We start from the raw sequence: 27,301 nt of genomic DNA, 5'->3' as shown, positions 1-27,301 counted from the left end.
AGGATTTCATTGCAAAAATCAACCCCAATCAAAGTAGAAAGATAAGAAATATCCCAACCGACTGGAGATAATAAATCACAAATCTGTAGCAAAGGGACTCAATCACGTGGACCCGACTAGCTAGGACACCAGATGAAAGCCAAGGTTTAAATCAAAAATTGACATTGCCCTCCCGAACCTTCCAAAGCCCATGATTAAAGAGTAAATGGACTCTGTGCATTACACTTTTCCAAAAGCTAGATCAACGAGGAAGTTGAGCAGCTTCTAAAGGAGACATATTTCTCAATACCAGCTCTTAAAGAAATTAGCCCAAAGGGAATCACTCATAGTCAATTTCCAGGCAAACTTGAATAAAAGCGAATCTTGTACTTCCTTAAGATATCTCACCCCCAAACCACCCTCTTGAGTTTGTCGGCAAACTTTCCTCCATGAAACCCATGCTTTTTTCTTTCTCCCCTCTTTGGAACCCCACAAAAATTCTGATAACATACGTTGAATCTCTGTAAACACTATCAAAGCAATTTTAAGCACAGACAGAACATGAATCGGCACACTATTGAGGACATGTTTCAAAAGCACCAATCTACCACTAGAGGAAAGAAGATTCATCTTCCAACCTACAACCTTCTTTCTGATTTTCTCAACAAGTTGTTTTAACATAGAAGTTGTAAGTCTACCAGTATGTAACGGCACACCAAGGTAAGTACAAGGAAATTTACCCTCACTAAAGCCCAAAGCTTCCAACATCTTGTGTTTTCTAGCATAATTTATTTTTTTGGAGCAAAACAAACTGGATTTTTCTGCATTGATCTTTTGTCCCGAAACTAATTCATAAGTTTTCAAAAGACCCCTCAAGGACTATTTGTCACCTCTCATGAAAATTAGTAAATCATCCGCATAGAGAATGTGTGAAATTCTCAAACAAGATGTCGAAATATTATAAGACTTAATAGTACCCATACAAAATTGAGAACCCAATAATCTAGAAAGGACATCTTCCGATAAAATAAAAAGATAAGGTGAAAAATGATCATCTTGTCTTATACCACGGGAAGCTTTGAAGAAACCTTATAAATTCCATTCAACATAATCGAAAAGGTATGAGAGGAAATGCACTGAAGAATAAGGTCACACCAGCTAAGGGAGAAGCTGAATCCCTTCAAAACACGAAGAAAAAACCACCAATTCACCCGATCATATACACCTTCTCCATATTAATTTTACAAATCACATTTGAACTTTTTTATCAAACCAATGACCAATTATTGTGCAATGGAGATATTATAAAAAATACTATGATTGCTAACAAAAGTTGATTGAGCCAGTGACATTAACTTACTTAAAATAGGAGCCTACGATTCACCATAACCTTTGAGAGAATCTTAAAACCACACAACATAAGCTAATAGGCCTGAGTTTAGTGAAACTATCTGGTTTATCCACTTTCGAAATAAGGACTAAATTCGTAGCACCATAGAAAGTGGGTGAAGGATAGCCATTAAAGAATTCAATAGCTGCCTGCCATACATCATCTTGAACAATATCCTAGGCCACTTTAAAAAATGCCGCCAAAAAACCATCGGGCCCCGAGCAACTATCATCCGGAATAGAATCCAATGCCTCTTTAACTTCTTTCATAGAAGGAGACTAAAGGAGAGCCTCGTTATCCTCCTCCAAAACCAGCTTAGGAATGAGAGAAAACACATCTTCATCCCTAACAGCTGGTTCGGAAGCCAAAAGCTTTTTGATAAAAATTAATAGCACCAACATGAATCTCCTCAGGAGTCTTTAAAGAAGACCCATTCTGCAAGGTTAAAGAAGTAAGAATATTTCTTCTCTTTTTATTCAAGACACTCACATGAAAGAATCGAGTATTGGCATCACCCTCCTTCAACCATTGAATGCGCGATTTCTGTTTCCATAAATCTCCTTTATATCTAACCATAACTGATGTTTTGCCTTAAGTTGTGACATTTGATTTTCAGCCTTCTCAGAATAGTTTCCAGCAACCTCACTCTTCAAGCTAACCAATTGATCCTCCACCAATTGTAACTCTTTTCCACATGCCCAAAAGTTAAGAAATTCCAAAATTTAAGAGTAGATTTGAGCTTATATAAATTCCTGGCCACCCGTTTCAAAGCATTACAATTCATATGAGAATCCCACAATCGCTTTACTAGAGGAAAGAAATCATCATGAGATATTCACATTCTTTGAAACCGAAACTAGCTTGGGCCTGAAAAACTACTATACTACAGCAACTCAGTGCACATAGGATTATGATTAGAGGAAGTGCAAGGAAGATACTTCATTTTAACATGCTAGAATCTACTCAGAAACGATGGATTAACAAGAACTCTATCCAGTCTAGCCCAAATACGACGACGCCCATTTTGACCATTGCACCAGGAAAATTTAGATCCCTAAAAAAGAATCTCTAGCAAACCACAATCATGAATGAGATTATTAAAATCCTATTTCGCCCTAGCAGCCCCGATCAACACCCCCCACACTTTCATTATCATCTCGAATAATATTAATTCCTCTTCATTTTCTTGGTCCATTTCATCAATAACATGTTGCGCAACACATCCCAATTTATATTCCAAAATTTCATCCACCATTTTTAAAGAACTACGTGGAAAATGCTGATTAACAGCCAGATTCAAGTAAGTTTCACGAGGAGTAACATTTTCCTCTAGCTCCTCAACAGGTTTCTCAACTACATGTACTTCAGATAATACCAAAGAACTCTGCCTATTATCCTCCTTTATATTCCTCAAAATCCCTTCTTTAGAGACATAAAGAACCCCAACATCTTCCTCACAAACATTCTTCCTCTTCTTAATCTTATTAAGAATCTCTTCTCTTTGTTTCTTCCGTACCTCCCCTGATCCACTTTAGGTTTCTCAATCTGACGCCACACCATCTTTGAATTTTTTTCCGGTTTCACTATTTCAGCAAAACTTACCCACTGGAAATACATAATGGCAACGATAATTCAAAATCGCTGGAAAAAAATAAAATATAAAATATATGCTCTCTCCTTCCTTGATTTCTTTCCTTTGAAGTAAACAATTTTTATCATTATGCCTTTGAATATGACATTTATGACAAAATGCAGGCAAGGTCTCAAAGATGATCTCCTGATATCGGCTTCCAGGTTCACCCAGGGTCCTAATCTAGATACCATTCCCCAAAGGTTGCGAGACATCCATCTCAATACAACATCTCGCACCTTTCAGACGTGAAACACACGCAGTGGCATTATCTCTCCTAAAAAATCTTCCATAACCACCGGTAATAATTTTCAACATATATATGTGATAGAAATTTAGGGGTAATCTTGGTAAAAATATCCACACCGGGGCATTCACAGGTTCAATATTTTCATCAAAATCAAGAGAGCAATGAAAAATTCGATAAGGCATACCTTCAATGTCAAAGAATTCCCTCGCTATAGCCGTGCAAAAATCCTCTTCATTTGTTAATCGAACCATCACATTAGTCAATTTTCTCATCCCACCCACCACAAGTTGCGTCTTCAAGCTCCATCTATGTTTGATGAACTTTGGGATCAGATCAAGAGAGGGTCTTTTTCGCAAGAACTTCAAAACGATCGTGAATTGAAACAGAGAGGCAGACCGATCGATCTCCTCCTTTGTGAAGTTAAAGAACATTTCGCCATCCTTAAAGTTTGGGCAATGCATAGAGATATCAACTTCAGGAAGAGGTTTCGGGGACTCCACCATGATATCAGTGAACAGACGGCGTCCCGCCATCACCTGAGGAGGGTCCAGCACTGGAGGGGGGACGGATCCCCCTGAGCATCCATGCAGCTACCCACACACAAGAAGCGATACAGGAAAACTAGAGAAAAAGAAACCTAAGTCACATCAGCAGGGGATCTAGAGTTCTGAAGTCACTACCCTTGACATCTTGCTTCTTTGCCGAATTCTTATTGGAACAATCTTGATGGTACTCATAATGATCATCTTTCCTTGCTCTCTTATTATAAAGGTTCTCTCGTTCCTAATATAATATCTAGATTTATCATCTATTTTTTCATCATTTTCTCATCATCTCATGATGTGACATTAGATGATATGTTCATAAATGAAATAATATAAATAATCTTCAATCATTTAATGTCACATCATAGAATGATAAAAGGATAATGAAAATTGGGATGTGAGTAGCATTACTCTAATATCTAACTCGGCCTCGAAACCTATCAATTTTAGAACTTTTTTTTTAATTTTTTTACCTTGGTACAAATATGTTTATTCCAAAGCAATCTCATAATTTTTTGTGAGTATTGCAAAAGTTCTTTCTGCCTTTATTTGTCACATAAATTACAGTAAGATGTTTTGATGAAAATCATATTAGTTAAAAAGTTTGTTCTTTCTTCTGCAAGACTCGGATTGGGGCTAATAGCAAAGACTCTTTTGCATGCTTATTAAGGGCTTAATCCTGTTCCAATCCCCAATTGTTAAACCATTTCAAATTGCCTGAACCACAATCCTTATATAACAATTACTTCATATTACTAATGAAATATTCTTATTCATAGATTGGTTTTGGTTTAGGAGAGAGACTGATTATTGTGACCGAACCACTTTCCTTGTCAAAACTCAAAAGATAGGAGAGCATGCCCATCGTGCGAGCTACTACCCTACTATATTTGATTGATATTTCCTTTTCAATTAGGTACTTCTATTTGCTTGCAATATAAGTTAAAGCTTCATAAATCAAATCATATTTCAAATTTTGACCCTAAGATCGAATTAGTGATCAAGCTAAGAGGGACAGGGGGATCATGACTATTAAATAAATTATCCTCCTCTAGTCCCAAAAATAAAGAACATTCGTAGTCTCTTTCAAAACCGGAAATAAACGCATCCAGGTTTATGCTAAAAACTTAAAACTTTGTTCCCAATCTTGAAACATAAATGCAAACTTTAAAAGTTCCGTTCAAAAGTTTTTTGAAAGTTAAACTTAATATGTCTCTGAATCCCTCATAACGTGCAACTTTCTTTTATTAAATCACACTCTCATTCTATTTTGATCATACTAGGCTGTATATGACACATTAATCACCATTAGATGATAAAGAAACATTCAATAAATGATTATTTAATTGTGATAAACGTGTCACACATACTTAGTGGAATGAAAGTGTGATAGTAGTATGGTGTATAGAATTTTTCCATTACAAACGGCCATGATTTTTCCCACCTCTTTGATATAAACATTGTTTGTCTATGAAAATTACGATATTTTTGGTTTAGTTAATTAGGAAAGACAAGTGCTATAGTCATAAATATTCTTTATAAAACTAATCTCACAAACTGACGTGATTTCATGTGATACGTTAGATTTATTTTATAATAAAAATAGTTTACGAAATCATTTCATACTGCTTTATTTTTTATTTCTTTAATAATAGGTGGTAACAAATTCAAATATATTTAATTTCCAAGCTAGCAAGCTAGGTCACCATTGGGATGGATTTGATAGCTCAAAATATTTCATTAATGTTTGAGATAATCGGTATACTTTGTGTTATCTTTTCAATTATTCATACTGTACCACAATTGTGCTCCTTTTCGGTAGTATTGTGGAAGGGAGGAATGAGGTGGAGACTTAGACTTCAAAGTGTATCTACTGGAATCTTCTGGTACGTTGCAGGCGGAGGGCTTCATCAATTGGTTGGTTGCACAAAGTGGAACTTATCTTTGAATACAAGGATGTCCCAGATCATATGAAGGTAAAACAAGCCGCCTTCAAACTGAAGGGTTGAGCGTCTACCTGGTGGGAATAGTTAAAGCGATCTCGAGAGCAACAGGCTAAAGCCAAAATTGGCGACTGGGAGAAGATGAAAAGTCACTTTTTGCCTTTCGGATACACTCAGACCTTGTTTCAGTGACTTCACATGTTAAGGCAAGGAATGAAGTCCGTTGATGAGTACACCGAGGAGTTCTATCAGTCAGAAAGAGCTTACTAACTCCCAAGGGTAATTCGGGTGAAGACTGGTTGATGACTAATATCTTCAACACTACCTACACTGTTTTTGAGAAGGTGTGCAAACTGATCATAAATAGTGGTAACTATCAGAACGTGGTCTCTATGGAAGCAGTTCAAAAGCTGCAACTCAAGATAGACCAGCACCTAAAGGTGTACAAAATGTTGTGGCTAAAGAAGGGGAGTGAGGTCACCGTTGACCAACAATGTTTGGTCTCCTTTTCGATTGGTCGAAAGTATTTTAACAATGCATGGGGTGACGTGGTAACCATGGATGCTTGTCATCTATTGCTAGGCAGGCCGTGACAGTATGATCAAAGAGTGATTCACGATGGGCGTAAAAACACATATTCCCTTAGCATTAAAGGGTCACCTTAGCACCTCGAAGGGAGGGAGCTGCTTTTGATCTTGAGGGTGAAAAGGGACACACACTTCTTTCAAAGGCTAGATTCTTGGATGAGGCAAAGAAAGAAGGCATGGTGTTTGCCTTGGTACCATGTGATGACCATGGCGGGATAGACTGTGAGATGCCACTAGAAGTTCAGCAAATTCTATCTGAGTTTGTAGATATAATGCCTGAAGACCTTCCCCCTAGCCTTCCGCCCATAAGAGATATACAACACCAGATTGACTTGATGTCGGGATCTAGTTTACACAACAGAGCAGCATATCGGCTCAGCCCCAAGGAATCAGAAGAATTGTAGCACCAAGTGCTAGAATTGTTAAAGAGGGCCTACATCCATGAGAGTATGAGCCCATGTGCAGTTCCTACCTTCCTGGTACCCAAGAAATATGGTTCATGGTGTATGTGCATGGATAGCAGAGCCATTAACAGAATCACCGTGAAGTACAAATTCTCAATCCTCCGCCTGGATGACATGTTAGATCAGTTGTCAAGCTCTAAGACCTTTTTCAAAATTGATCTTAAAAACGGGTATCACCATATTCGAATACGCCCTACAACGAGTGGAAGACGATGTTCAAGACGCAACACGGTCTTTATGAGTGGTTGGTCATGCCCTTTGGGCTATCCAACGCACCCATTACGTTTATGAGATTTATGCATCAAGTATTGTAGCGGTTTATAGGAAAATATGTCATCTTCTACTTTGATGATATCCTCATCTACAGTCCGACGTGGGAGACACATGTAGAGCACCTTTGAGTCATTTTCAAGACATTACAAAAGGAGGAGTGTTTGTCCGTCAACTGGAAGAAATGCTCATTTTTTGCCACTTCTGTTACATTCCCTGGATTTTTTTATCTCTACAGATGGTATACACAAAGATCAATCCAAAATAGAAGCCATTTTAGAGTGGCCAACCCCCAAGACCCTACACGATGTGCGGAGCTTCCATGGATTAGCCTCCTTTTATCAATGATTCATCCGTAATTTCAACGCTCTAATCACTCCCATCACAGAATGCTTGAAAGGACAGTCATTCCAATGGTCCGAGGAAGCAGAGACTAGTTTTCAGCTGGTCAAGCAGAAGATGACTGAAACACCAGTTCTAACACTCCCTGATTTTGAAAAGATCTTCAAGCTGAATTGCAATGCTTTCGGGGTGGGTATTGGTGGAGTCCTAATTCAAGAAGGACAACATGTTGCATTTTTCAATGAGAAATTGTCAAGATCGAAGAAAAACTACTCCACGTACAACTTGGAGTTTTACGCCATTGTACAGTCCCTGAACCACTGGCAACACTATTTTGTACAAAAGGAGTTCATTCTTATTACTAACCATGAGGCGTTGAAGTACATCAATGAGAAACAAAAGCTGAGCAGACAACATGCCAAGTGGATCACCTATATGCAAGAGTTCATGTTCTTGCTGAGGCACTAATCGGTGAGCTTGAACCAGGTTGCAGACACCTTAAGTTGACGCGTGGCACTCCTCACCACCATTAGTACCAAAGTGGTAGGCTTTGACACTTTCAGGGATTTGTACGCCGAAAATCCATCCTTTGGAAATATTCTTAAGGAAGTAACTGAGGGTAGGGGAAGTTTGGGAGAGCACATTATGAGTGAACTACATGGCTAGGGGCACTTTGGGTGAGAAAATACTTTGGCTTTGATCGTCGTAGATTACTACTGGCCCAAGTTGACCAGTGACGTGGCGTGATACATGGCGAGATATTTTGTGTGCCAGAGAGCGAAGGGAACCCTCACGAATCTTGGCATTTACACTCTGTTACCTATACTTGATGGTCCGTGGCTTGACATTAGTATGGATTTTGTCTTGGGTTTACCCAAGACCCAACGCGCCATGGATTCAATCTTCGTCCTAGTCAATCGATATTCTAAGATGGCCCATTCTGTAGCTTGCAAAAAGACCATGGAAGCCACCCGAATCACCTATCTTTATTTCAAAGAGATTGCTCACCTGCATAGTATTCCTCGATCTATCACCTCAGACCAAGATACAAAGTTTATGAGTAATTTCCATAAGAGTTTGTGGGAAAAACTCGAAACAATACTGAACTTTAGTAGTGCCTACCACCCCCAAACGGACGAGCAAACCGAGGTGGTGAATCGAAGTTTGGGCAACTGCTAAGAAGTTTGGTGAGTACCAAGCCAAAACAATGGGACATCGCCTTATTGCAGGTAAAGTTTGCTTACAACTGATCCAAGAACTGGACTACCGGGTTGAATCCATTTGAAGTTGTGTGCGGTCAGAATCCACCGGGCGTCCTTGACTTGAACCATGTCCCACAAATTGGTCGTCTAAACGTTATGGCCGAGGAGATGGCAGAACACCTTCGAGGAGTACACAACCAAGTCAAACAAGCAATTCATACGAGCAATGAAAAGTACAAGGTTTATGCCGACAATTGTAGCCGCCAGGTACTTTTTGATGTTGGCAATTTGGCAATTTTGTTTGGATTGTGCTAACCTGTAATCGTTTTCCTATTAGTAAGTACAATAAGTTTAAGAATGGGAAGATTGGACCTTGGGAAGTTCTCCAAAAGATCAACAAAAATGCATATAGATTATGTCTTCCCAGTCATATGAGGACTTTAGATGTGTTCAACGTCAAACACCTCAGCCTATGCTTTGTTGACGATGTCGTGAACTCAAGGCTAAGTTCTTTCCAACCCGAGGAGGCCGATGCAGAGGGATCCGAGTCTGATAAGGCTCAACTAACAAAAGTGCCATTAAAAGCATTGGACTACTTGGAGAAAGTAGACCAGCGCAAAACCAATGGGAAGATATGAGTATTCCTAAGATTTGGGCGAGAAGCGGTAGATTTGGGCGAAAAGCGATCTTCGTCAGATTTAGGCGAGGAACGACTTATTCTTCGGTTGGATGAGAAGTGGCGATATCAATATTTTAACCATAATTTTGGCTACAGGTGTCAGAATCGCGCATATGATTCCAACCCGGAAAGCTCTATTCGACATGCACGCCTTGGTCGTCAATCCCAAAATTAGTCATTTTTCCTTCTGAATCGTCATTTTTAATTAACTCTTTTATTTTTGGTCAATTTTCTTTTATGGTAATGTTTTTCTTTTGTAACGATTTTATCCAGATTCTTAGGCTAGATTTTAACCATATTTATCTTATTTCATATTCTATTGTTTGGCCTTAATTAAAATTTTATCATTTATTGTTAGCTATTTAAGCTGACTTGTAGGCTTCAAAAAATATTCAATTTATTTTATAATAAAATCTTAATCTCAAGAGTTTTTTTTTACGATTTTTCTCAATTTCAATCTCTAACTTTCATTGTTTAACTAGCTATCAAAATAGTCTCTTATTCATAGCATTGGCAATGGACTAGACAAATGTCAATGCAAGTCTAAATTTTAGCTAGATGTGAGAAAAAGCCTCCACATTGGACTAGCCAATGGTCCAAAGCTTAAGACTTGATGAATAGTAAATCTTAAGTCCTCTCCAAACATGGCTAGCTACTATTCACAATGAAAAGTAATATTTAATTATTTAATCACTTCTCTCTCTTTGAATGGTAAAACATACATGACATGCACATTATTTCTATTAATTAATAGAGTAGACACATTATTTCTACAAAACATGAAGATCTAAAAAATATATAAATTATATTTGTAAAAAAATATATATATATATATATAATATTATATTATTATTTTAACTTTATAATGGCTGGTCTAATGTGGACTCACATAGTTAAAAATTGATATTATAGCTAAAAATTAAGATTCTAACTAAATTTTAGACTTGATAATGACTAGACCATTACCAATACTCTCAAAATAATCTCCTATTCTGCCCGACGTCAAATACCTAATCTAATGTAAGCATTTTCTCTCCTATACTTTTTGACTGGCACTCGCATTTGGCCAAGCTGATGCCAAACACCAGTACCTGCAAGGCTGCAAATGCAAGCAAACGGTTACTAGACTAAGAAAGAGACAGAAAAGCATGGAATCAACTGCCCAGCCGGTGTTCCTAAACGCTAACCGACGAGTCTCTTAGATTTATCGAATTTCTTTCACTTCCCACCGACTTTCTTGGCAACCAGTTGGAGCAAGAAAGATTAATAGATTTTTCAAAAGCTCCACAAACTTATGCCTAAAAAAAAACCGGAAGAGGAGAGTTTTGGCTCAAAAGTGGAAGAAATGCATTTCAGCACTCAAAAGTGTAAATGAAAGTGTACCCTTGGCTCCAACAGCTATCACCACCTTCGACACTGCCTTCCTTAGCCTCAAATGGGCTAAAGAAAATCACACGTTATCAAAATATGAAGTACTGGCATTAGGCGAAGAAAATAAAAAAGGAAATGGAAATTCTCGGGATACGGAGAAAATGACCAAGGGAAAAGAGAGCTGACAAGTGACAGCCATGGGTAGCCTTTTGAGAAGATACGAAGATGGAAGAGGCAGCGCCCTAGGCTTCGTGATCTTCGTTCTACAGGTCATGAACAGCTCCATCGATAAACAATATATACGTACTAGTGGTGGCGAGACACGTATAACAGCTCTAGAGATGGTAAACAGATGAGATGATTCTAGAATGAAGAGTAAAGGAGTACCAAAATTTACCGAAAAGCCACTAAAATATAAGCAATATTATCTCACACAACAACCAATTGGCATTTGTACCAATTCGAAACATCTGGATAGAATCCCTCCCCATGTATAATAAAACTAGGATTGATATAATTATAAAGGAATTACATAAAAATAATCTCATAATTTGATGTGATTTTATCTGATCTATTAGATCTAATTTATAATAAAAATAATTTTATAATTTGACAAATCACATCAAATTACATCAATTTATATAATTATTTTTATGTAACCTCTTTATAATTAAAATATTTTCCTAATAAAAAACGACCAGCCCCTCTTAATAGTAGGAGCATTTTAGTCTAAAAAAGTCAAATTTCTTAAAAGCCATCAAATATAGGGGAGTACAAGAGAGTTCCACCCAACTCCCCTCCGCTTTACATATATAAAAAATATATATATTTATATATATATTATATATAAATATATATAATTTATTAAATACTTGAAATTGTATTCAAGTCATTTAAGTCAAGGCAATCTAATAATAAGTCTTCTATAAAAATCGACCTAACATGTCAAGACAATTCAAAATTTAATTTTAATGAGTTTAAATTTTTTTTTTATATTTATAAATCTTAATTTATAATTCAAATTAAATTATAGTTTGGATCTAAAAAAATATTTTTTAACAAAAAAAAATTTTAAAATCTAATATATTGACCTAGGCAAAGAGTGGGACGGAGGAAAAATTCCCACCCCACATAATGTGGGGAAGGGAATCCCACCCCGCACTATGCAGATATCAACCCTAACCAAATATAGGAGATGTTTGGATTTGCAGGGTATTTCAGCTCATCTCAACTCATCTCATTACTATTCATTACTATACAGCAACTTTAACTCACAAATCTCACTACTATTCACAACTCATCTCATTATTATTCACAATCCATCTCAGCTCATCTTAAATCATCTCAACTCATGTTATACTACTACACGACAAAAAAAGCCCTGCTCTTTACGAGGGATATTTTAGTCCCACAAACGCAACAAAACCTATACGCATGGTCTATAACTCTCTGTTTTATCATATTGTGCTGTCAGTATATAGATGTATAGATTGTGGCCAAGGAGATCTTCGGCCGTATGCGATGTTTTAAGAGCGTCCTTTGAATTAGGCAAAGGAAGGTTAACATCACATATTTTGTTTTTGTTTATCCTATTAAAAAATATTAACATTATTATTTATATAATAATAATAATAATATTATATGAATAATAAAATATTTCATATAATAATATTATTATTAATTTCATATTTTTTATTATTTTTATCTAATTTATTTTTATCATATTTTACAATTCTATCGATTATATATTAATTAATAATCATATCATAATTAAATTATTGTTTAAACAATCATATTTTCAATGGTTACCATCACAAATATAATTACAGATAGTTAAAATGATGTTATACAAAAGTCTACAAGAGGCTGGTGAAACTTTAATGTTGCATTTAGGTGTTGAATTGAGTTGAGTTAAATTGAGATGAAAGTTGAATAAAATATTATTTTTTAATATTATTATTATTTTATGATTTGAAAAAATTAAATTATTTATTATATTTTATGTTGAAATTTGGAAAACTTATAATAATTAGTTAAGATGAGTTTGAGATCCAAACTGACAACTAGGTTAGAGTTCAGAGTCACACATAAAGTCTGAAGAATAATGTTATTTTGTCTACTCAACTTGTCCTCTCATTTTGACACTTCATGTATTTAATTTTTTTTTATTTAATAATTAAGGAAGTGACTATTAGTGTATTGATATTTTTTTATATTTTGTAAAAATGTTTTAAAATGATAAAAAAATATATGAAAAAAAATTTGAAAAAAAAAGGTGATTTTGCTAAATTGCAACGGTCTACTCTAAGCGGCAGAGTAGCACAACACAAAATGAACACGTTGAAGATAGATATATTTATTCAGATCCTTGTTTATTCAAAAGTTGCCAAATACAAATAATCAAATAGTATGATCTTAACCTCAAAAGAATTTAAGTCGCACTCAATTGGGTTTTGGTTAAATTCATACATGTTGAGAGGTAGCTTGATTCATGTTAAAAAAATGCATTTCTAGATTGTTTGCTCGAGTCATGGTCTTGCCGCTCGAGCAAAACATCAAATAGATTGTTAGATCGACAATTACTCGACAGTCAGCTCGAGTGAGATTCAATATAGAATTTTCGCTTGACACTCAGATCGAGTGAGATCCAGGCAGATTGTTCACTCAATATTTTGCTCAAGCGAGTTCCAGACGTATTGTTGGCTCGACATTCCGCTTGAGCGAATGTTCTTAAATTAGAGTTTATGCGTTGTTAAGTATAAATACATGTGTATTTTCACTTAATGTCACTATTATTGCGACTAGAATACAGAAAAAGAGAGAGAAGTTCTTTTGTGAGATTCCTAAAAGTTCATTAGATGTATTGAGACTCTGAGATTGAAGACTTTTTGTGATTGATATCTTATATTCTACCTTTGTTTGATTGTAAATTCATAGAGATCGACCCCACTAGTAGACGTAGGCTTACTCTGAGTTGAATCACTTAAATCTTGATATATTGTGTGTGATTGTCATTTTTCTTTTGTTTACTTTCGCTTTTATATTTCAAATTAGCCGCTAATAACCAATTAATCCCAACAAAACCATATACCTTTTTCTTCTTCCTCTCACTCCACTTCACAAAGATCTGGTTTTGATAGGGAGATACATCTTATCTTATTTTAATATCCAAACACAACAAATATAAATATTTTTAATTTAAATTTTTAACTTTTTTATCTAATCATTACCTAATTATTATAACTTTCTCAAACTTCCAAACATAACACAAAAAATAATTCAAAATTTTCAAATCTAAAAATAAAAATAATATTAAAAAATAATATTCTAATAATATTTTAATTTTATATTATTTTTATTCAACATTTTCTCTCTCATTTCCTAAAACCCCATAAAATATTTTAACTCAAATAATTTTATTATTATTCATAAATTATTTCACTACTATTAATAAATAATCTCGAACTCACTATTTAAATCAGGTGTAAAGGCTTCCCATTCTTATTTAGTTCTAGTAGCTGAAAAAAAATGCAGCCAATTGCAAAGAAATATGTTCCCTTGTTTTACTCTGACATGGATTCATTAGCTCCTTTAGAGCATTGTTATCCGGTGTCCTATAACTTTTTTTTTTTTCCTTATAATTTGAGAAGAAATTTAGGAAATGCTTTCAAAACTTCCCTCCATCTAAATCTCTACTTTAACAAAAAGGTTTAGGGGATGAATAATGATTCTCCAAATATAAGAAATCACTATTTATCTCCTAAATCACTTTTATCAATATTTTATTTATTTTAATTAAATTAATTTTTTTTAATCATCTACACCTTCTCTTATACTCATATTTATTATAGTTTTAAATAATAGTTTTAAAAATAATTTAAATAACTACGAAAATATAAAAAAAAATAATTTTAAAAATATTAAAAATAATTTAAATTTTCATTTAAAATATTCACTAGAGTAATGGTTCAAAATATAAGAAAAAATATTGAGTAGTTAAATTTGTAAATGAAAGTGAGAGAAAAAATATTGTAGAAATAATAATGAAATATTATTTTAATAGAATAAAGAATGGATAAAGAATGATATGTATAAGGTTTTTTAAATATGAGTAAAATTTAAAATAAAATTATAAAGAGTATTCTTTTTAACTAAAATTTATAAAAAAATTTAAGGAAGCAGATAAATATGCTCTTAGCTGCATAATTTAACAGTACATACCACAGCCTGTGCCCAAAAATTAAGCCTTGCCTTGACATCTTCCGGATGGTCAACTAGACAGAGAAGGCGCCATAATGAAATTATGTATATTGTATGGTGTGTAGAAATAATTTATAATTTTTTTAAAAAAAGATATAAGACATGGGACCCTCCAGGCAATCGATAGCCTCCTTGAAAAGTCAGTCACTCCCATGAAAGTTAAAAATAAAAATTGAGAATAAAGAAAAATAAAGAAGGGAAGAAAATTAGGACTTGTAGGGTAGATATTGGATACGACAACTTTGCATATTATTTTTGAGAAATATAATTAGAGATATTATAAATATAAACCATATGATTTACTTAATATATTAGATTTTAATTTTTTTTGCGTAAGTTATGTCAATTTATAAAATCTATTTTTCAATATATAATACCTCTCTTATTCTTTTAACCCTCTCTTTCTTTATATTTTCTTAAAAAAAATATTACTATAGTTTTAAAGTGTTAGAATATTATAAAAAATATATAAATTATTTTAAAAATTATTTTAAAAAGGATTTTCATCCGATTATATAAAATGAATTGTAAAATATAATTAGCTACAGTAACTCGCTATATACCTATATGTAGCGGATTCTATTCATCCTGTAAATTATTTTTTTTATTATTGATATTTTATTTACTTCCTCATTTTCTTTTACTTTAATTTTTATCATGTAAGTAAATTATTTTTATTGTTCATATTAAGATAAATTATTATAATGATATTAAAACTTTTTTGTATTTTATAAATAAAATTGTAAATGTGAAGAAAATAAAAAATAATAATAATAAGAAATACTTACGGTAATAAATAGTGGAGATCATTTTAGCTAAGGAAAATATTAATTTGTTCCATCACTTTACCTCTTTATTTTGACTGTTTGTATATTTAATTGTTTTTATTTAATGATTAAAAAAATAAGTTTTAGTATATTAATAAATTTTTTTTATTTTTTAAAAATATTTAAATATATTAAAAATAAATAAAATAAAAAATAAAAACACACATTTATACTACGCAGCGGTCAAACTGGGTGGTAACCCTAAGACAACTCTTTAGCTAACATGTGTTTTACATTGATTTTATACAACTTAAAGAAGACTTTAATTAAACATATTGTTAATTATTTTATGTAAAAATGAAAAATAAGTAAGCCATGGTGACTACTGGGAAGTGATCACCATCTGTCTAAAGAGGAACATCAGACTAGCTCGACAGGTCATTTTCAAAAACATGTACTTTCGATTATTTTCAAAAACATGTACAGTGGATGTAGCACGAGACCGTCTAGATAAGAATAAAAATGTTTTTTTTTAAATTTTTTTGGTTAATTTTTCTTTTATATTTTTCAATATTTAAAAAAAATAATCATAACATCATTAAAAATATTTTTTAATTATTAAATAAAAAAATATTTATCAAGACCCAATCGAGAACCAACATTGGGGACTCTAATATTTTTGTTTTTAATAATGTATTGACTATATTTTGGTTCTAATTTACTAAGATCTATCATCACACATTATATTTAATTTTTTTTATTAAATTAAAAAAATTCTACAAATCATTTACATATTTAATGAGTAAAAACATAAAAAAAAAATAGATGCATAATATAAAAATATGAATAGAATTTATTTTTTCTAATCGGTACAGTTGTATTTGTTATTTGCTTTAATACAATTCCTTTTTATTTGTTAAAAAAAAAAAGAAAACAGAAAAAGGTACAAACCTGCTTTTGGTGGAGTGAGGGAGAGAACCTGATGCTTTCAGCCCTATGATGTGTGAGTGGGTGGTGCTGTTTCTCTCTCATCTTTTGTCGTTTATCAGCATAGATAGATAGTCTTCCCGGACTTCATTTCTCTTCTATTTTCTGTCCTAACCACATCCCACACACATTAACAGCTTCAAAAGCACGAGGTTTGTTTGCATATCATCTGCTCTGGATTTCTTATCTTTTTTATTCTGTTTCTTAATTCTTGTCCTACTTCTCACCTGGTTTCATGCTATTTGCTTCTGGATTTACTTTCTGGGTTTCTGGCTTCTTTTTTCAGCTTGAATGCATAGTACCAAAGCTCCTTGTAATTTCATGATCTCTCTGTCCACGATTCCGTAGTAGCTTCAATACTTTGACGGACTTACCCAGCAATCGCTTTTGATTTCCTTGGAGAAAAAACGAGTATATGAATCTGGTCTTTCGGCCTTGGTTTTACACTGGATTTTGTTACATGGTATACACGCTAGGACGACCAAAGATTTGGGCTTGCTAATTTTTACTCTCTCTCGACCATCAAACCTCCTCCTTCTGGATATGATTAATATCTTTCTTTGCTGCTCCTGATTTAGAGTTTGTGCTCTATTTCTTTCTTTTCGTCTCCAACGATCGCTGTGTTGCTCTCTTCTCCTGATACTTTCTTTGATTAAACTCTTAAATCTCTCACTTTATGTCATATGATCTTTCGCATAAACAATTTTACATGATTCTTCAAGTATGCCTTGGATCGTGGAGTCTAAAGCCTCAATTTAGGACTATTTCTTTCCGAGTCATTACCACATAAAATAACACTCGCTGACTTTGGGGTTGAGTTATAGTCTTTGCTTTGTGGTTTCTAATTCTGTTTTTTGCTCGATCCTTTGGGTCTCCGGTCTCCGTTGACGTGCGTTTAGGAATAGAGATTTTTTATCTAGTTGCTTGTGTGGGTGTGTGTGTGTGTTTTTTTTCCAATATTTTTTCCATCGAGACAACAGTATAAACAAGATCGGAAAAATGCCCGAACATTTAGATGGAAGGACTCCCATTACATAAAATAACGATCTAGCGGGTCTGGAACCTAACGGCTTGCCTTGTTCTTCTGGTTCTTCTTCTATGATCTCATGCTCTCTATTATTTCTCTTGCAGGCAGATGGACGAAGATTCTAGCTAGTGCTGTTGTTCGATTTAACACTTAATCGCAGCTTCGTATTGCTGCTGCGCTTTGTGTTGGTGGCTTTGTGGTGGGGTTTGCAGAGTAGGGAGAGAGTGAGAAAGTGAAAAAAAAAAAAAAAAAAGGAAGTGAAAGGCCTGTTGTTGTTATATATGCTGAAGTCTAAGTTAAAGATAAGGCCCAGTGGTAGAGGTAGTAATAGAGCTTGTGACTGTAGGAAATACAGCGCAAGACGAGTGAAGCTTTTCATCAGATGTTATCCATTGAAAACTCTCCACCAGATCCCTCATGCCCTTGCGATGTTTCCCAGCTGAAAACTGGTAGTGATGAGGGGGCTTCTCATAACCTTCCCTTGCCAGAGGTAGATCTGTCCAATCCAGCCCCATTTGGTGAAACCCCACTTCCCAGATTCTCCATAAGGTTCTCTCTCTCTCTCTCTGAATTTGTTTTCAGTGCTCTCTCTAACTGCTTCTTTTCCTCTGGTGGTGGTGATCTCAAAAGTTTTCGCATCTTAAGACGAGTTTGTCGAGTCAGATCCAGAGGTACAAGTTTCTTGTGGATCAGTCGAACACAAGAAACTTGTTCGCGGCTTTAGATAATAGCCGTATTGTCTCTATTTTGATCTCTGATGGATCTTGCTTTGCTTTGGCTAAAGAGCTTGTTCACAGCTTTAATTCGACCGGACGATTACGCTTCTTCATGGGCCATCTCTAGACTATCCTATTCGTCTGTGTAACACTCTAATTCGAATATAGTTACTTATTTTTTTAGTTGCTTTTCCTGCTTGATGCTGCTGGTGATTTCATGTCTCTTTCCCTACGATAATCTTCCCAGAGCTGCCCCTGGGATAATTGTTGCTAGCCCACTTGCAATCTGTACTTGTTCCGGGCATATCATGCTGCACACTTCAGATCACTTTTCCTGTGTTCACAAGATCAATATCGAATCTCCTTTGTCACTTGGGTTTTTCTTGGCCGTTGCTCCACTGTTCGTATGGTCATTGATTTGCTTCCTTGAGTCAACATACAATATCCTTGAGTCAACATACAATATAAGGGTCTAGTGACTCTAGTCCGAGTTACACACACATATTGTATATACCTTTCATTTCTAGATGGCGAGATTTGGATTAAATTTATTACGAGTCACTAAATAATTAACATAATCTAACGGTTGCACTGCAGAGATTATGTTTTTATTACCCGAAGCAAGGATATCAAGACGAATTGGCCTTTTTCTTCGAAAAGTCTTCATCTTTGCTTGAAACATGGAGTGAAGGATGTGTTGCCACCTTTTCAGCCTCTTGATAAAGTGAAGAACAAATGCTTTCAGAGATGTAAAGTTGAAAGTAGCGCATTTGAGGATAAGAACTTGAGTTATTTTGATGGAGAGCCGTCTGGGTCTGATGATCATGCTATATTAGACTTGTCCATAAATGCTCAACTGAATCGGAAGCCAGCAAAAGCATGCATAGAGACAACTTCATGTAGGTCTGAAGGAGATTGTGATTTCCCATCCACAATAACAAGTCTTTCTCGATCTGATATAGAGTCACTTCCCACCAATAGGCTGTCTAGCCCATCCATAGACGCTGATACCTTACCTGAAGACTCAGTCGAAGTTGCAGCTGCAGGTCCTGCTCTCAAGACTGAAAGCCCAACCCGACCCTCCGGTAAGAAGTGCAGATTGGTGGTGAAGTTCTGTGCCAACTCCGATCGTAGCTCAACTGAAGATATCTCTTCAAATTGTATCAGCATGTCAGAATTAACAATGGCTTCAAAGATATGCCCTGTTTGCAAAACTTTTTCATCTTCTTCAAACACCACCTTGAATGCTCATATTGATCAGTGCCTTTCTATGGAATCAGCTCCCAAGTGGATGGTTGATTCTAAACTAACCAAGCATAGAATTAAGCCAAGGAAGATGAGATTAATGGTGGATATCTATGCTATGGCAGCAAGGTGCACTTTAGAAGAGCTTGATAGAAGAAATGGTACAAGCTGGGCCACAGTTTCACGCTTGCCTATACAGGATAATGACAAGTCTGAGATGCCTGCTGAAGGGAACAAGCAAAGAATGTTGCCTGTTAACACTGCGGATACTGGTGATGTGGGTGCCGTTTATATTGACGCCAGTGGCACCAAACTGAGGATTTTATCTAAGTTTGACGGTGGACCATCAGCATCTCAAGTGGCGGAGGATCTTGGAGCAAGGAAACCTTCGAAAGGAGGTAAAGGAAGTAAATTCTTTTCAACCAAAAAGAAAAAGTGCTGTGCACCCAAACATCACAAGTACCTCAAACTTGCTCCTCAAAGCAAAAAAATTCTTTCTCACAAGGCCCATTCTTCTCAGGTACTCCGCACATGCTTTCTTTGTATGTGTTTTTTCTCACTTTCTTTTTACTTTTACATGGCTTCATTGACTGCTTTTATTAACTTTAGAGACTAAGATAAATATCTTTACCAGAACGTACCAATAAATTTGAGCATGCGTCTCACCAGATGATTTACATGTATATTTTGATGCCATGAAAAGCTTCGCATGCTATATAACACAGTAAAGACGGTGTTAATTACATTGTTCCCAATATTCTTGGATCAATAATCTTGGCACTGGTTTCTTTTGTGGGTAATTTCATTTTGGTCCTGGGCATGGACTGATTGCTAGAGCATTGAATAACTTTTAAACATTTCCTTCTCTAAAGCTACACTTTTTAGTATCCAATTCTTTCGATCCATCTTCCATGTTTATTATGAACTTTTTAAAACATCTTTTGGGTGCTGTATTGGTAGCCTTAGCATTCTACTGTTTCTGGTTCTGATATGTTGTTATTAAACAGATTTATGGGGTTCAAGGAGTTTATCATGGAGTGGAAGAAAGGTGCAAGAAGAAGAAATGTCCAATAAAGAAGCAAGTCAAACCCGGTGATTCTGGAAATTTAAGACGTTGGGTATGCTCCAAAAGAACTGGAGTTGCAAAAAAAGTAAAGAGAAAAGACAACCATCAACTACCAAGTGAGAGTGATCATTTATGTTATGATAATTCTCTCATGGAGAGAAGTCAGGTCTCGAAACTTGCAAATGTGTCTCAGAACCCAATTTATTCTTCTGAAAAAAGTGAGAGAATGAAGAATTCCTTTTGTGAAGCCCGAGCTAGTGACAAGAGGGAGCGATCCCCTAGGAGAAAGAGAGTGGGAAGTCCCTTGTTTGGATCCAGTACCAGTGGCACAGTTAAGAGTTCCCTTCCGTTAATGAAGAGACGAATGAATCAGTCAACCAAAGACAGCGATTCAGTTTGTGATGGTTGTATATTAAAATCTCCAAAGTCTGCTGGAAATTATGTATCTTTGTTGAGAAACGAGCTGGATGATATTGCTGCAGGGCCGCCAAGTCATAGTTCTGATATTCCTCTATTTCCTAGCACATATTCACATATGAGTCATCATTCCTTAACATCGAAAACCATGGGATTCTCTTCTTCAAGGGAGAATGTATTGGCTGTTAAAGGCAGATCATCTGTGACTGAATCCAGCCCAGATGCGACCAAGAAGTGTTCAGCTTTCAGGACTTCTCGAGTGCATTTAGCTGCAGAAATAGGCAAAAAAGTAGCGGCCTGGTATTCTGAAGCTGACGAGCAACATGATTTGATGCACAATCTAATGGACAATCATTCTGGAAGAGAAGAGATATCTAGAGAACTTTCGTTTGGCAGTAGCACTGGGCTAAAACTCAAGCAAGATAGAGGCGCAATAAGTATATCTCAGAGGCAGGAAGCTATGGCTTTGAAGAGTTCACAGTTAACTCCTCAATGTTATGGACATGATGAGGGTGAACATATGGATTCTTCTGTTAGAGTTGATGATTTTATGCACAAAGTTTATGGCTCAAGGTCTGATAAAAAAGAGATTTGGATTCCTGAGGAGGATATTTTCACGGAACCAGCCCCCAAAGAAGTTGTTCGGGATGGTTATACAAATCTTTTTGAATCTGTAGATCTTGAGCTACAACACAAGCTGGGGAGTTTTACTGAGAACCGATCCAACTCTGTACAATCTGTTGAAGATTGTCAAGGGCCTTTATGTGGAGATGAAACGCCGAGTGGTCCAAGTAAGCCAACTCTTTTTGATGGAAAAGACATATATAGCGCTGATAAAGTGGGCCATGGCTTTATTGGGAAACATGTTCATGTTGTGGAAGAAGTGGATTTTGATGTTGGGCAGGCAAACTTCTTTGCAGAGGTAGATCCAATACCAATTCCAGGGCCACCAGGATCATTTTTGCCAAGTCCTCGGGGTATGGGATCAGAAGATCTTCAAGGGAACTCATCATTAACCTCAAGCTGGGCTCAATCTTCTCTAGATCAGCATGATTTCATTGATCAGGATTCATCAGATTCTCCTATTTCTGCAGCATCAACTCTCTCTAATTCCACTGTGACTGGATATGATCAGAACTATTCTGAACCATTTTCATCTGTAGGAACTCAATCAGTTCAAGAGAAGATGAGCACAGGCTTCTCTGTTGCTAGCATCCGGCCTTCAGCAGAAAGTGTTTCTATAGTTCCACAGATGACTAGTGCAGCAGTAGAAAAGATTACTTTTGATGGGGAGAATTCTAAAATTAATAAGATCTCTATTGAAAAGGGTCCTCTCAGTTTCAAAAGTGATGAACCATGCTGTTGCCAAAGGAAGGAGAGAACTTCTCAGGGTGTTGCTTTGAATTATCAAGAATCACAACTATTGAAGCGAAGGGCCATAGCTTCAGTGACATTGCCTACCTTAGGAAAGCAAATGGGTTGTAATCTGAACACAAGACTGGGCAATTCTGACATGATGCCAGAAATATTCTCTCTGAACAGTTGCCTAAGTTCAAAATCTGAAAAGGTTGCTTCCCCCATCATAAAGTCCCCTGCAGGTCCCATTCCTTTTAAGCGTTCCCCCGATGCTGGAGTGAAGTTTCCAGGTCATGGTAATTGTGATTCTGCTAGTCCATCTGCCTCTAATCCCATTCTAAGGCTGATGGGGAAGAATTTGATGGTGGTCAACAAAGATGAAGATGCATCAATGCCGCTAGTGCAGGCTGAACCACATCCCAACCAGCTCAACTCATCAACTCCAAGGTTTCCAACATTTTCTGAAGTCTCTCCTGTAAATATCCAAAATCAGGCCCACTGCTCCAATCATCGTATGGTCTCACAAGTAGGCCAAGATTCACATGATTTAGTGGGGCCTTGTTTTGATGGAAGGATGTCAAATAGTTTTAGAAGGCGCGCTACCAAGCCACCACAATTGGCTGAAAGAGGGCCAGCAGGTTTATTTCCAGACCAGCCCCAGGATGGTGGTTTTATTGCTTTAATGGAGTCTCGTGAGTATAAAGGTCACTACCATGTGCCAACTGAGCAGAATAAGTCTAAGAATAGACCAATTTATGCACCCACATATAATATGCAGAAATGCTTAACAATTCCTGACTACCAACAGATGAGTGCTCGTTCTGCTGTCAATGCTAATAGAGAAATTATCATGGTTGATGACATGGCAGCTAATGAAGCCAACTTGACCACTGATGTCACAAAGTACTCTGCAGGGTTGAGGGAAAGCAAGGTAGTTTCATCTGGCATACCGATTCCAATGATTTCAGACTACAACTCAAGAGATGTGAATTCTTTCTCTTATTATCAGTCACAGGACCATTCTCTACTCGGTGAATTACCATCGGTGCCCAAAGCCAGCTTTCATGCAATCCCCTCCCGAGGAGCCAATGCAAGTTCTGCTAGATGGAGTTGTACTTCGGAAGGTTCTAGTGTGCTGCAACAGAACCCTTTTTTCGCTGCATCATCCTCAACAGGTCATCTGAGATCTGCACTGTATAATTCTCCAAGCTTGACCTAGTTGACGATTTTTTTTTTGGGATGGGCCATTTGCTTCTGCTCGCAAACCAGGTTTTTCTTCAAACCCATAATGAAATCTCGAACTGCTACTGCTTGGCAGAAACATCCGGAGATGACAAAAACGATGGCAGTTGATAAAAAAGAGAACCTGCACATGACAAGTTTAGTTGTGGAAATGTCTGCTTGAGCTGGTGTGGTATATATATATATATATATAATATTTGAGCATACCCGAGTGTTGGTCCACAAATTACGCAGCTTATGAGGCTTCTCGATCTCCTCAGGCACTTTTCCAGCTACCCATCGACCAGAAAGCAATCTATGAATAATAGTTGACAAGGAACTTTTGCTTACAGTCAATGGACGTACGTTGAGCGTCCCTTTGAGAAATATTCTCTCTCTCTGCAATTTCTTCTTTTTTGGGGGTGGGGGGGTTAAATTTTGTCAGTTCCAGCTGCCTTTCTCATGTGTTTTAACCTTCTAATTTTATAGCTAGACCTCTATGCAAGGTCTTCACAATCAATTGTGACATTGTGTTGAATGTCTACATCTGGTTACTTTTTCCTGCTAGATATAGTGGCTGACCAAACCAAATTGTGCTTGATCTTTCCCTTGTATCCGCTCCAAATAAAAAGCAGCCAGATTTAAATTAGAGAGTTAGAAAGCAAGACTACTATAGAAACAATACATACATACATATATATATATATATAATATACACGTATATAACTACCTGTACTAATTTAGAGCGACCGCCAAAAGGAGTACCCTTTGTATTTGAGCCGATCGAACATCAAAGTACTTAACTCTTGTATTTACTCGATCGTGACAAACTTAGCTAAATATATATGAAGTTTGTGAGGAAGGATACCGATCTCATTGGCTATATATATATATATATATATATTTTGATACATCTGGAGAAGGTGGTTCGAACTCCAAACTCATATTTTAGAAGTTGGAGATTATGCCAATAAGGCCACTATTACCGTGTCAAGATTCACGGTAATTTTCATCTCTCAGCTTGTTTTGGTGGGTACAACGCTCACATTTGTAAGGTCCAGTATTCCAAGAAGAAAAATTCAGGAGTGATAAATGCATGCACATGCAGATACACGTATGGTCATATAGTTTTTATTTATTTATTTAAAGAGAGACCCCACCGTTATATTGTACGTGCAGGGTCAGCGAATCTTATAGCTAGCCTAGCTTGTGGGGTATGCCAACTGCCAAGACATGATAACCCAGAATTAGGACCTATGCATCACGAAATTATATATTAGGAGTTTCTGTAGTTTTTACTCGTTCGTTCCATTTTAGTTTTTCAATTCTCTCTAGTAATTTTTTGTTTGTATATCTCCAATGATTTAGTTCTTAGAATGCGAAGAATAGGCGCTATGCGACCCTGTCCATGCTCAGAACCGATCTGAAGCATGCGATGCAATGCATGGATCATTGTGGATTTGTGGGTCATTGCTAGCTTGTCGGTCCACCCGATTATATCAAGGGCACATACTTGGAGTTAAAAGTCTTTAAAAAAAGATCAAGAAAATATTCACAGAAAATAAAAAACTATTGCATAAATGGTTGGAAAGCCAATCGATGGCTAAGCGTCTTGCATCAAAATGTGGTCGACATCCTATAACTTGATCTAGATGCTCGTGGCGGTCACATGCGTCGGAGTTGGTGCGTGGCGGACAGTAACTAGGCGGTGCGGTGATGGTGGACTCAAAACTCTAGAGATCTAGCCATCCCATTGATGAAGTAAGATGACAATCAACCAAGGGTCGGGCCGATTATTAAAAACAGAGAAATGTTTTAATTATAAAAATAAATTTATAAATATAGTAAATGTGATATGTTAAATTGTAAAAATATTTTTATTATAAAATAAATTTTACATGTTCGTATAAAACTATGGCTTATAAATTTATTTTATAGAATATCAACTCCAAAATACAAAATCCATTGGAATTATTTGGGATGGGAGCGATGTCTTAGACATTTCCTTGGTATAATCGATTAGTGTTTGCTCCTCTAAGTCCCCTCTTATATCTCGACATTTCTTTTGTTTTTGTTAGGAACCCACTTGTGGAGTAACGATGAAGAAGACTGAAAATGGATGTTAAGAACAAAATATAGACAGAAAATAGAAATGAATTGAAGAAGATGAAATTTGATAAAAGGACAATGGTTTGGGACGTTTGAGGCTCCCAATTCCTCCCTTAGTTTCAAACCAAAACACATTCCAGAATGTTGGGAATAACTGTATATCTAAGACTAACTCGAAGTATAGTAGCGGAAATAAACGAAAGAAATTGATGACAATCACACAGAAAGAACACCAAGATTTAAGTGGTTCGACTCAAAATGAGTCTACGTCCACTGGTGGGGTCAGTATCGGAGATTTCACTATCAACAAAGATGGAGTACAGATGAATACAACAAAACTTCACAAGGAAGTTATCTCTCAAACTCACTTCTTACTTCTCTCTCAAGAAATCACTTAAAACTAGACAAAAAAAGGATTTATGAAGTGTTTAAAAGAAGTGGGCGCCGTTTGGTATTTATAGGAACATTAAAATTCAATTCTGTGAACATTGGCTCGAGCGAACACTCGAGCGAGTGTCGAGCGAACGTAAGTTTTCTGCACTTCGCTCAAGCCAACAGTTGAGCGAGAGTCGAGCGAAGCTCTCTGCCTAAACTCGCTCGAGCTGGGTGTCGAGCGAGGGTCGAGTGAAGCTCTCTGACTTGGATACCGCTTGAGCTGCATGTCTAGTGAGAGTCGAGTGAAGCTCTCTGCCTGAACTCGCTCGAGCTGGGTGTCGAGCGGATATCGAGCGAAGCTCTCTGTCTGAATTCGCTCGAGCTGAGTGTCAAGTGAATATCGAGCGAAGCTCTCTGTCTTCATATTGCTCGAGCTGAATCTCGAGCGATGCTTGAGCGAGACTCTCTGTCTGACTTCGCTAGAGCCGAGTGAACCTCCGCTCGAGCGAACCTACGACACATGCACTGTTACATCTGAATTCAAGCCACCTCTTAACACAAAATGCTTCCCCCTTAGCTCTCTTCCCTTTTTACAATTCACTCAACACACTTAGCGTAACCGCCCAAACAAAAAGTGTCATTGATAAAATGATTATAGACAAACATAAGAAAATAACATACTATGTAAACTAAAAGGTTGGCACAAAACGCATAGCTTAACTAAAGACCCTCAAAAGACTATTGTAGACTACGACATTGTTTCACTTCAAGTTCAAAACAATCTCCTCCCCTTAGAGAAAACCTTGTCCTCAAGGTTTAGAATAGTGATGCACTCTTGGTTAACCAAGGTTCCTGTGTATACATTTACTGCTAGTAAAGTTCCTACCACCTGTGCCATGAACATCAATCTTGGTGGAATCTTCATGTAATGTCCAAGTTTAAAGTCTGGTAGAAAGGTTAGAGTTTGAGTCATGCTGATGTGTTCATACACCTTGAAGCACATGGTAGCAACGGAACACTTGTGCTATATGTACCCAATTGTGGTGGCAGCAATGATACCAATTGGGAGAGTGAAAAATTGTTAGTGCCATAAGCTAAATAAA

General features: G+C 36.3%; 1 protein-coding gene across 3 annotated transcripts; it reads left to right on the top strand.

Annotated features, from left to right (window-relative positions):
- Positions 1–16,736: 16,736 nt before the first annotated feature.
- LOC108995045 lies at positions 16,737–24,283 on the top strand. Of its 3 annotated transcripts, XM_035694274.1 has the most exons (5): positions 16,737–16,818; positions 17,798–18,242; positions 19,007–20,174; positions 20,662–23,424; positions 23,503–24,283. In XM_035694274.1, the coding sequence occupies exons 2-5, from the start codon at positions 18,076–18,078 to the stop codon at positions 23,710–23,712; spliced, it is 4,308 nt and encodes a 1,435-aa protein (XP_035550167.1). In that variant the 5' UTR covers positions 16,737–16,818; positions 17,798–18,075; the 3' UTR covers positions 23,713–24,283. The 3 variants fall into 3 exon arrangements, with proteins under 3 accessions (XP_035550167.1, XP_018826067.1, XP_018826076.1); XM_018970522.2 differs by having other exon boundaries at positions 20,662–24,283; XM_018970531.2 differs by lacking the exon at positions 16,737–16,818 and adding an exon at positions 16,877–17,720 and having other exon boundaries at positions 20,662–24,283.
- The last annotated feature ends 3,018 nt before the right edge of the window (positions 24,284–27,301 follow it).

The sequence above is a fragment of the Juglans regia genome, chromosome 9, assembly GCF_001411555.2.
Source record: "Juglans regia cultivar Chandler chromosome 9, Walnut 2.0, whole genome shotgun sequence".
Classification (NCBI taxonomy): domain Eukaryota; kingdom Viridiplantae; phylum Streptophyta; class Magnoliopsida; order Fagales; family Juglandaceae; genus Juglans; species Juglans regia.
The sequence above is the reverse complement of the archived record's forward strand: the minus strand, read 5'-3'. Positions and strand labels throughout refer to the sequence as shown.